Here is a 12035-nt window from a genome sequence, read left to right as displayed (position 1 = left end):
TCGCCGTGTCTCACCTCTTGTTGGGTGTACTATGGAATCAGATGGGAAGACTTTTTGACCACACACAATCGAGGGTCGTCCACTTCACCGATGTGTCTTTGGGGGTGTTGCTCAAATTTCCTGACCAGTACTGTAGGTATTTTGTATCTCTCAGCCTGGTTGATGCCGCGATTTATTATGATGAGAGTGCTGTCTTGTCAAGTAGCCCCAAACCTAAATGGACACCCATGTGTATGATAGTCAGTCGTTTTCGACCACGACCATCAGAACAGCAGAGGAGGTAACTGCTGTCCCGACTATCTGGGCTAGAATTTGATAAAAGTGGAGAATGTCTTGTCCAAGTTACATCCCCACTCTCTCAGCCAAAAGGGTTTTAGAACAGTCGGCGTTGGGCTGCAGCACTATGAGCCAGTGCAATTTTGCGTCCTAGTTTGAGCGTCCTAGTCGTTCACAAAAGACTAAGCTGGGAAGTGGTTTCCCATTGCATTGGAGAAACTATTGATCATACAGCTCTCACTTTGCTGTTGGCCCAGCTGTAAACTTAGAAGCAGCAGCATCAACCCCATCACCATTCATCATCATCGAAATATAGAATCCCCCCCCCCCCCCCACCTAATTTCTGGGGCAGACACACACACACACACACACACATATTCGAAAAATGTTTGTAAATTGTTTCCTTGTATGTCCCTCAGTCCGGTTCATCCAGCTGTTTCTTCGTAGGGATTGTCTGTCTGCCGTTCGGTCTCTAATTTATGTACACTGTCTTTAAATCAGTGAGCGTTGTTTAACTATAATGACTATTTTGCCAGTACATCACATTACGTCAATCACACAGTGCGTTTTTGCTGCCTGTTTTACTGTTACTTTTCCTTTGATTTTATTTATTTTCCCCTGTCAGTGCAGCGTTAGTTAATCCGACAATAAGTGCATACTGATCGAATAACACACACACACACACACACACACACACACACACACACACACACACACACACACACCGACACTGTGCGTGTGCTTAAAAAACTTTTTTTTTTAATAACGAAAGATCGACATGATGAACATATTTGTAATCTCACGCACGTCAAAGAAAGCTGCATCTTTATCAATTTTACTAACAAAACATTAACACTATGAGTGTGTGTGTGTGTGTGTGTGTGTGTGTGGTACCACTGAATGTAAAGCTATCTACCTCCTTCATTGTGTTAATCGTTTCTTTCGTCTCCTTGTTCTGTGTTCACTGGCGGCTACCACTCCCACGTGCATAACGTTTTAAGAGTGGGACCTTACGTGCATGACAGTTTCAGCTCGCTGTTTCCTATGGGGCAATATGCTTGGAACGTTTACATTTCCGTAACCACCCAAAGGGATACTTAACGTAACTGCATAAGTACACACATACGAAAACAAAAGTGGAGTGATGGCCTAGAGGTAACGCGTCCGCCTAGGAAGCGAGAGAATTTGAGCGCGCTGGTTCGAATCACGGCTCAGCCGCCGATATTTTCTCCCCCTTCACTAGACCTTGAGTGGTGGACTGGACGCTAGTCATTCGGATGAGACGATAAACCAAGGTCCCGTGTGCAGCATGCACTTAGCGTACGTAAAAGAACCCATGGCAACAAAAGGGTTGTTCCTGGCAAAATTATGTCGAAAAATCCACTTCGATAGGAAAAACAAATAAAACGAGGGAAAAAAAGGGTGGCGCTGTAGAGTACAGACGCGCTCTCCCTGGGGAAAGCAGCCCGAATTTCACACAGAGAAATATGTTGTGATAAAAAGAAATACAAATACAAAATACAAATACAAAAGGGATAGAATAATCGAACACAAAAAAGTGAGCAAAACTGAACAAAAATGTATTTGTGGTAAACTACTGCCAATGAATACACATATCATTTGAATGGGTCGTCTAGAATAAGAGAACAGATCCAAAATTTCACGCAAAATGTAGATCTATCAGACACCGACAAGTTTGAAGTTACAGGAACTTTGGAATGGGTGTCAGGCACGCCAAACGCTCGACACTGCATCCGTCATAAGCTTACACAATGTAGCATTCGTTTTCAACTGTAAGCGTCAGAAGCATTTTAAAAAGAGAAAAAGGAGAAAAAGAGAGAGCAACAAAAAAAACAACAAACAAAAAAAAAAAAAAAAATCTGTGTTATTTCTCTTCTGTTATCTATCATTTCTATAACCAGTTTTTTTATATACAAAATCCATGGTCAAGAAATTAGAATTTAAACTAATACATTTTGATACGCTCATTTGTAAGTCATAGCGTTTGATCGAATGTGAACTTCTCATGTCATTGACAATATTTTAACCGGCATCTCTTACCGCTAATATCCTACCATGATTATGACGTTTCTTATCAGTACTCTTTTTCCGGCGTCTCTCATTCAAAATATCTGCTAAATCTGATCAAAATTAGTTATGAAACACAACAACAAATGGACTCAAATTCTATGCAAGGTAGGCTTAAACTTTTTAACCACAGAGAGAAAGGGAGAGAAACAGCTCTTTGTGTTTGGAGGAAGGAAAGTTCCAAGAGGAATGTACCTGAAAATGCAAAACTAATTTTAAGCATATCAGTTAGGGTTCGTGTACATATGTACTCGTTTGAGCCATGTCGACATGAGGCTCGGGTGAACAGAATTTTCTGTAGATACTATGGTTCCCAAATTATGGCGCACCGTGTGCTGGAGTAAAGATTTGTTAAATTATCGTTCTTCTTGTGGAGTGGTAAGATATTTCATCAGCTTCGCTTGCGTTTCTGAGACTGACAAGGTAGGAAAAAGAAGAAGAAGATGATGGTGAGGAGGAGGAGGAGGAAGAGGAGAAGGAGAAGAAGAAGGAGAAGAAGAAGGAGAAGAAGAAGAGACAATGGCAAAATGGTCGAAATCATGAACAAAGTTTAGCCCATTTTCAAAACCATTCACGTCTTTCTCTTCATTATTACCGAGTTCTAACTCCTCGACATTACGCATTTTATCGTGCCTGTCAGATGCCATTCACCTGTCAACGAGAACGTTGAGACCCCTTTTTTTTCCAGAATCTTCGTCATAAGATTACTTTGGTATTACTGGGTACATGGTGTGCCTACGTAGGAAGATGCGGTGTATCCTAGTGTCAAGAAGTACGTAAGATGATGCAATGTAAAATCGTTAGTGTCAGGAAGTACATATGCACATGTGTGTGTGTGTGTGTGTGTGTGTGTGTGTGTGTGTGTGTGTGTGTGTGTGTTTGCTTTTGGTGAGTGTGTATGTGTATATGTGTGTTTGTGTGTGTGTGTGGCCGCGTGCGTGCGTGTGTGTGTATGTGTGTGTATGCATGTGCGTGCGTGCGTGCGTGTGTGTGTGTGTGTGTGTGTGTGTGTGTGTGTGTGTAGACAGTCCCTTCAAACAGATGAAAAACATACAGGCACGCGGACGACAGAGAAACAGTCAACGCTTTAAACCCGACATCAGATATGTATCTAGACAGACACATACACAGACAGGCAAACAGATAAACTATAAGACAGCGAGACAGACCGACAGACCGACAGACAGACAGACAGACAGACAGACAGACAGACAGACAGATAGAAACATATGGTTAGACAGACCGAAGAAAATCAATACCAATATTATATCTCCTAGATTACAAGTTCTGTTGCAATCGAATGTTAAACAACATGGGAAAAGAAAAAAAATAAAGAAGACGAATAAATCAAATCTAAAAGAAAGAAAGAAAGAAAGAAAAAAAAAAGAATGAAGAACAGAGGACAAAACTAAAAAAGTAAAGAAAGAGAAACAAAAGAGAGGAAAGAGAGTAAAATAAAAAGAAGAAAGAAAGAAAAGAGAGAGAGAGGGGGGGGGGGAGCGAGAGAGAGAGAGAGAGACAGAGAGAGAGAGAGAGACAGAGAGAGAGAGAGAGAGAAGCAAAGGAAGAAAGAAAGAAAGAAAGAAAAAAAGGAATGAAAGAAGAAAATAAGGAAAGAAATAATGAAAACAGAAACGAATGAATAAAGAAGGAAGAAGAAAAAAAAAACAACAGAAACAAAGAAAAGAAAAGAAAAGAAAAGAAAAGAAAAGAAAGAAAGAAAGAAAAAATAAATGAAAAAAAACCCCCTGTCTATTCAAACTCACCAGGAGCATTGGGATCTACCATCACCCTCCTCTCCCGCGTCCTTCCCTCAGACTGGAACTGCAACACCCCCTCCTTATCCTCCCCCTCCTCCTCCTCCTCGCCCTCCTCCTTCCTTCCCCTCCTCTTCTTCCCCCTCCTACTCATCTCTTCCTCTTCCTCTGCACTCTTCCTCCTCTTCACCCTCCTCCTCCTCTCCTCCTCCTCTTCTTCCTCCTTCTTCTCCTCCCTCTCCAGCCGAGCTCTCTCCTCCTCCTTCTCGGCAGCCCTCCCAGGCATCACATTCTCCTCCACACCTTCATCCACCTTTCCTTCTGGTACCATCTTCAAAGGAAGCCTCCCTTGGTCGTTCTCTCTTCTGGCCTTTCTGAAGACGTCCGGGATGTGGTGGCCTCCGTCCTCTATGGAGAACTCGGCCTCGGAGCTGGGGCCGTGGTGGAGCACGAAGACGACGAAGAGCCAGACGACAGGGATGAAGATGATGGTCTTGAAGAGAAGACCGCGGCGTCTTCGGAAGAAGCTGGCCATTGTAAGGATTGTGAGTGGTGGGGGTGTGGGGGTGTGTGGGTGTGTGGGGTGTGTGGTGGTGGATGGGTGGATGGGTGGTGGTGGTGGTGGTCAAGGGTTGGTTGTGTTGGAAGAAGAATGTGTGAACGTGGTTCTCAGATGGCTTGACTTGACCTGCAAGAAGAGACAAGGGGTGTTTTAGTGATGCAACACACACACACACACACACACACACACACACACACACACACACACACACACACACACACACACACACACACAAAAGCACCAGCAGCTGCGATAACAACAACAACAACAACAATAACACAGCAACAACAATGACAACAACAACATCAACAACAAAAAGAACAGTAACAAGAACAACAACAACAACAACTACTACTACTACTACTTCATCGACGACGACGACGACGATGACAACAAATTGTATTTAGGGGTAACAAAAACATCAACGGCAGTTTCAATACAGTTACCGCTGCTGCTGCAACCGTTACTATGAACGCAACTGATGATGACAACAACGACTGAAATAAGCAAGCTGGTGGAAAAACACATATAGGATATCTATCTATCTATCTATACAACGACTGAAATAAGAAAGCTGATGGATAAACAAATGCAGGATATCTATCTATATGCCAGATGAAAATAAATGGTGATGATGATAAAAAATATCGACATCATCATTATCATCACAATATAATTATGCACAGTCCGGCCACGTTATTCGGTTCACTCACATCTCTATAACTCTTCAAGCTGTGTATTCATATATTCCGAGACTTCGTCACACATGAACCATCCCGTGGAACGAATATACCACTAATGGACATAGGGTTAGAGAAAGAGAGAGAGAGAGAGAGAGAGAGAGAGAGAGAGGGGGGGGGAGTAAGGGGGCGATGGAGACAGACACAGACTCACAGACACAGACACACACAGACACACAGACACACACACACACACACACACACACACACACACACAGAGGATACACGGGCCAGGGAGAGGAAAAGGGTGGGGAGTTTTACGTGAGTGGGGATTATCATATTGTCGCAGCTGTGGCTGCGATACTTGCACAGCTTGTGATTGAAACCTAGCACACACACACACACACACACACACACACACACACACACACACACACACACACACACACACACACACACACACACACACACACACACACACACACGGAGATGAGTATTATTGAAGTTGAATAAGTTAAACCACCTTCCATGCATGCAGCAAATCGTTAATAATAATGTCAAATAAGACATGTTCAGAAAGCAGCTTGTAAGCAATGCAGTACGATTTTCACTTTCTTTCCCACAAGTCTCGATGACAATCAAGAAGGCCAATGCCACGTGCAGAACCCAGACCCAGTTGTACTGACAAGAAAATTAAACCATTTTCTCAGCCGGTAAGACTACCCGACGGATCTTAAGACATATATATAGTCAAGTCAAGTCAAAATGATCTTTATAAGATAAGCTTATACGACTTTTTACATCCTGCCCTCAGAATAAAAAGAGAAGATTTTTTTTTTAAAGGGGAAGAAATGGGGGAAGTGGCGGTCTGGAAAGGATAGTATGGAAATAAACAATTACAAAAAAAACACAAAAATTCTATCGAAAACAACAACAACAACAACAGAAATAATACAAACATAAATAGCAATAAATATACATGTGATACTGACACGATTACGACATGCAGTGCGACATTCTTACATCATTAACTTAATTCAGGAAGAAAAGAGCGAGAGAAAGAACGAGAGAGAAAGACACACACACACACACACACACACACACACACACAAACACACATACACACACACATATATATATAAATACACACACACACACACACATATATCTATATATATACAGAGAGAGAGACAGACAGACACACACACACACACACACACACACACACACACAGATAGAGAGAGATGGAGAGAGAGGTCCGTTCTTCTCCATTAGCACTGTTCAGGGAACCCGAGTCATTTACGCAAACAGCAATTTCTCGCACTATTTGAAAAATAAATGAATAAAATATTTTTAAGGAAAAAAAAAAGAAAAAAAAAGTCGCTTTACAGTGGTGCAGTAGGCGTAGGCCTCAACACTACAAAATGGCCGAACGTGTCAGGACTTTTTTTATTTTTTATAATTATTATTCATTGCTCGAGTAGATTTTGCAACCTATGGTGTGTGTCTCTTTCACTGAGTCACTCTGTCATTGGTATGTGAGCATTCTTCCAAGATAAAAGAACGCAAAATAAACGGTTCATGATTATGAACAAAAGACACAGAGATACGGAATTGTGCACACATGGATTTATATATTTTTGGAGGGACAATGAAAAAAAAAAAAAGCTTCTTGCAACTGCGTGCAACTGGAGCCTCTATCCCTCTTATTCCCCCTCCCCTCCTCCCACCACACCTCCCTTCCCCCGCCAAAAGAAGAAGAAGAAGAAGAAATTGTGGAATGTGGAAACCGCAGTATGCAATGAGCATACAATGGTGTTCGTGGCCCCTTGTTTTTTTTTCAGTCAAGTCAAATTCTTGATTTACGAGGGTAATAAATAAGCAAGGAACATGCTTTTTTTGTGTGTACATCTAGTCCTTGCCCTAAAGAGGGACGGAAGAAATGAAGCAAAATTTAATGTAAGCAAAAAAAAAGGAAACAAGTTTAAAACGCAACGAAAACACATACATCACTATTAAACTTTCTTTTGTTTCTTATTATCCCACCTTTTACCGCCGTCCTGCCCAGAGAATTAAAAAAGAAAACATGGAAGGCAAACGAAAAGACAAACACGCAAAAACTACTGCCAATATACAAAGTCCCCCCCCCCCCCCCCCCCGCCCCTTACCCTTGGCAATCAGACCAACCCTACACCTCCTCACATCACCCCACCTCATCCCACCAGACACCCACACTCTGATAGATGAGCAGAACAGACGGACAGGGAAAAGAAATCGAAAGGGAAGTAACAAGAACCAAAAATATAACTTGTGTAAATCAATCGAAAGCATAGCAATCATTTAAAAGCACATGCGATAATGTGTGGTTTTAGTGTTAGGACTAGACCCTTTACAAATCTGACGGTTGATTTTAATATTGAATTCTCGAAAGCTGACAATTGTTTTCTATATGAAATCTTTTGTTAGATCTGTATACTCGCTACCTAATGGAAAATGCCACACTGTACTGGCTTCAAGTTATGTCCCTTTACCTAAGTATCTTTAGAAAGAAGAGCTACTGTCCCGGTTTTTTTTTTTTTTTTTTTTTTTTTTTTTTACATGGTTAGTTATAATTCATGATGTATCAGAACCATCCCGACAATTAGAAAGAATTGTTGCTGTGAACACATACAGTTTACAGTAAGCTAATCGCAGCGCATACGTTTCCAAAACTACCCTCTTTCTGTGTTCAGGAAGCCAAATGAATAACTGGGAAATTGTTGAAAGCATTCTCTTGAGGCCGCCTGCTTTCTCGTTCAGTCACTTAAGCTCACGCGGTAAAAATGATGCAAACATTTTTGTTGAACTGTCCCTCTTTTACCCGTTCAGTCAACCAAACAAACTGCATTGCGAACAATCCGTAGCATTTCGTTTACTCTGTGAAAACGGGTGCAAGCATTTTTGTTGAGCTACCCCTCTCTTTAAGAATCCGTTCAACCGACCAAACAAACAAACAAACAGCGTAGTGAACAATTCGTTGAGTTTTTGTAGGAGAGAAGTAATGCTGATTGAACGTAGCTCAGTGGTGGATCGATTATCGCGCGTGTTGGCCGTCGTCTCCCTGCATGATTTCAAGGCATGGTTATGATCTCCATTGCCAGGTTCACACCAAGTGGGAGGTGGGTGAGGGTGGATGTGGGTGTGTGTGTGGGGGTGGTGGGGGGGAGCGTGAGAGGTGTAGCACGCGGAAGCAGGGGAGGCGGGGGTTGGGGGGCGGAGGAGGGGAAGGAACGTCACAGCTGCACCCAACAACTTGTGTCGTCAACCGCGTGTTGAGTATAATCCTCTTCATGACCACAGATCTGTATTCCCCACGGTTTCACGGGCTTGACACGCTGGCACACACACACACACACACATACATACATACACACGTACACACACACACACACAGCGCGTGGAGTGTTGTCACGTGTTTCTACCTACGCCTGATCAAATTCTTGGAGACTGATGAAACTTAATTTGATTGACTGACTGACGGCATGATGGGTTATTCTTTGAAAAGAAACTGAGACAGAGAGAGGGGTAGGGGCGGGGTAGAAGGATAGAGAGCTCAGAATGAAAGAAAGAAAGGAAAGAAAGGAGGAGGAAATATCCAAGAATCCGAATATAGAGACTGGGAGGTAGGCGCAGATAAAAAAAAAAAAAAAAAAAGCAACTGCAGGCTTATGTAATCAAATGTCAATTGAGGAAATGAACAGTGATAACTGAGGAAATAAATGGCTCGTTTCGCTTGCATGAATTGTTATTTGTTTGTGGGCGATATTTTGTGGTTATGGGACGTCATATTATGCGTGTAGATTGTATAAGACTTGTTATTAGTGCACAAGAGATAGAGAGAGAGATAGAGAGATAGATAAATAGAGAGAGAGAGAGAAAGAGAGAGAGAGAGATCATAATGGCAAATAGTTCATATTCACGCAAAACATAAACTCAGTGTTGTGTTGTATTGTACTGTATCATTTATGTTCATTCCACTTTAGAATTAACTATATGCAGTAAACACGTCGGTGGTGTAGTTAGTATACTATATGTATTCTGCACAGAATTTGTATTTCTTTCCTTTTAATTGTGAACAAGAAAAACGAGGTCATGTCGTCTTCGAATACAACCTACCTTCTAGTAGGCCTGACTCAGTGGGAGGTGGTTCTTAGAATTTTCGGATTTCGTAACGACCCTCAACGAAATAAACCGTTAATGATTCGGAAATACGGCTTAATTCGGGAGACTTTCAGCCTGTGATTGGTATGACTGTGAAGATTTTTTTTTCCATAATAAGTCAAATTTGGTATTGGCAGACAAAGAATTTCCAGAGAAAATGGCAATGTTAAAGTTTACCACGGACACACAGACACAGACACACACAGACACACACACACACACACCCGAACACCGGGTTAAAACATAGACTCACTTTGTTTACACAAGTGAGTAAAAAACTCTCACTAATCACCCAAAAACCCACCGTGAACGTGCTGAAAAAAAAAGATGTGGTCAAATGCGCAGTTACAAAGAAAGCAAACGAAGAAGGCTAAGACAGAATGCGCGCAGTGGGACGTTCTGGAGACAATGAAGATGACGTCATTGGCGTTGATGAGGTGGAGAACACAGAACAGAGGATCACAGAAAAAGGGATCAATATTCCCTTTCACGCGCACAAAAAGACGCCAAAATGGTAAAATGTGAGACGTCCTTGGTAAAACTCTATAGAACTCACCCAGTTACCGAATGTCACACACAGAAATCTGTTGTGATAACAGCAACAAAGAAAACAAACAAACAACAACAACTATGTAATAAAGCAGGCTGTATTTCAGTAGTAATGGCATTGACCTCAACACAAGTTAAAGCTATTATTTTCGCTTTCTTTCAAGAAATGGTTTCGTCGTTAAATGTAAATGTTGGTGCATTAAAACAAATTACCAAATTCCAACAACTTGCACAACCAGTCCACACCACTGAAAAGGTCAGTCTGAAATACCGAAGGCTATGAGAGAGAGAGAGAGAGAGAGAGAGAGAGCGTTTATTGTTGCCAGTGACTTCCCCTCCTTATTTTGGCATTCAGCTTTCATTGTCGAGATTTTAGGTGGTTTTCACAGCATCTTTCAGTTGCTTCTGGCAGTTGGTTTGGTTTTGCTTCAATTTTTGTGTCAATTTTTTTTTAAAACTGAAAGGTGATGAAAAAGACACAGACTGACACATATAGACATTCGTACAAAGAAATCCTGGCAGAAAAGTTAATATACTGAAAACACACTAACACAAAAGACAGGAAGGAAGAGCGAAGAAATGTCAGGATACAGAAAGCAGCAGGTTATTTCAGATGAAAAAGTCAGTTTACAGCCCTGCTGGCCACGAAAGCTGCCCAACGTATAGCTGATTGTTATTCACAAGGTGAATCGTCAGAAGCAACAGCTCCAAGAGAAGCACGCTTTTCAACCCAAATGGACAGACTGAAACGCCGGCCCGATCGACTGACAGACGGAAATATCAAATCTTAGTTATGATTAGACGCCATGAAGAATACTCAATTCTTCCAGAAATCCTGAAATCATAATTAACCCACCTAGCCACGAATCTTATACATGTAAACAACAAGTAATTACGTTATATGTTTGCAGTCTGTGTGAGACATCCACACCTTGGGTTCAAAAAGACAATCTTTCCAGGGTTTGGCACAAACTTTACACCATAAAGAGCATCTTTAACTTTCGGATATTAAGAGCTGAGGAGAAAAGAAGTGATCCTTATAGAGAAAACAACGTTGATAACATTTCAAAATAATACCAGATGTGTTTTATTCTTTTCTCCCCGATCCAACTCTGTTGCCACAGACACGGAAAAGGAAAATTCTATTCTCAGAATATGCGCTATTTGCCAATGGGGTGGGGGTGGGGGGGGGGGGTGGGGGGAGTTAACGATAAAAATAGCTTCTTTCAGCGTGGCTTTTATTCTTCAGACTAAAAGTGAAACCGGCTCCATGTCATATATTTTTTTCCAGCTCAGCTTTCAATTCTTGGAACATGAAGTTAAAACAGACTTCAAGCTTCTTCATCATTGCTGTTCATCCCAAGCAAAGCGAAGAGTCCACACAGACCAGACTACAAAATAGTCTCCGCTTCAATTTTTTGGTCTCCTGTTCTGGAGTTGCCACATGATCGATATTCTTGTCCCTGTAGGACTCAGCAGTTACCACGTGACTGTCTGGAACCAGAGGGGTGTGGAGAGGAGGGGGCAGGGGACAAATGATGCTTGGTGGTCTACTGGGGTTTGCCCATAGAGAATACGGCCCTGACTCCTTGAAATCAGTGGTCTGGATGCAAATGGCCTGAAAGCTGTTCTGATTTCGGGATATTTCGCGCACGTCTCGGGCGTACAAGAGCTCTCTCAAATATCAAGAATGGCGACGTCATCAGAATTCCCGTGATGCGAACAGGATTATAAGATGTGTGTCTTTGAAATCTGGTTCAACGTTTTGATCAGACGACATCTTTCCAAGAACGTAGTGGGCGATGGATACATCTTATTGCCGGAAATATTGCATATTCCAGTCTGACACATTCTTGTCATTTTTTGGTTTTTGTAGAGAATCAGTTTCTGAATACTGGGAAATTTATATAATCTTCGAGCATT

The 12035-nt window shown here is 41.8% G+C and overlaps 1 protein-coding gene across 2 annotated transcripts in view; it reads right to left on the bottom strand.

Moving 5' to 3' along the window:
• Positions 1-12035, bottom strand: part of LOC143294278 (polypeptide N-acetylgalactosaminyltransferase 5-like) — an 86240-nt gene that overhangs the window by 28126 nt on the left and 46079 nt on the right. Inside the window, exons 1-2 of one of the 2 annotated variants that reach the window (XM_076605714.1) lie at positions 5397-5493; positions 4131-4809 (exon numbers count right to left, since the gene is read on the bottom strand). In XM_076605714.1, coding sequence (XP_076461829.1) covers positions 4131-4656 — 526 coding nt within the window. In that variant the 5' untranslated portion in view covers positions 4657-4809; positions 5397-5493. Of the gene's footprint in view, positions 1-4130; positions 4810-5396; positions 5494-12035 lie in introns of those variants that run through there. The other variant, XM_076605715.1, reaches the window with a different exon arrangement.

The sequence above is a fragment of the Babylonia areolata genome, chromosome 19, assembly GCF_041734735.1.
Source record: "Babylonia areolata isolate BAREFJ2019XMU chromosome 19, ASM4173473v1, whole genome shotgun sequence".
NCBI classification, from domain to species: domain Eukaryota; kingdom Metazoa; phylum Mollusca; class Gastropoda; order Neogastropoda; family Buccinidae; genus Babylonia; species Babylonia areolata.
Note: the sequence above shows the minus strand (reverse complement) of the source record. Positions and strands in the feature narration are given on the sequence as shown.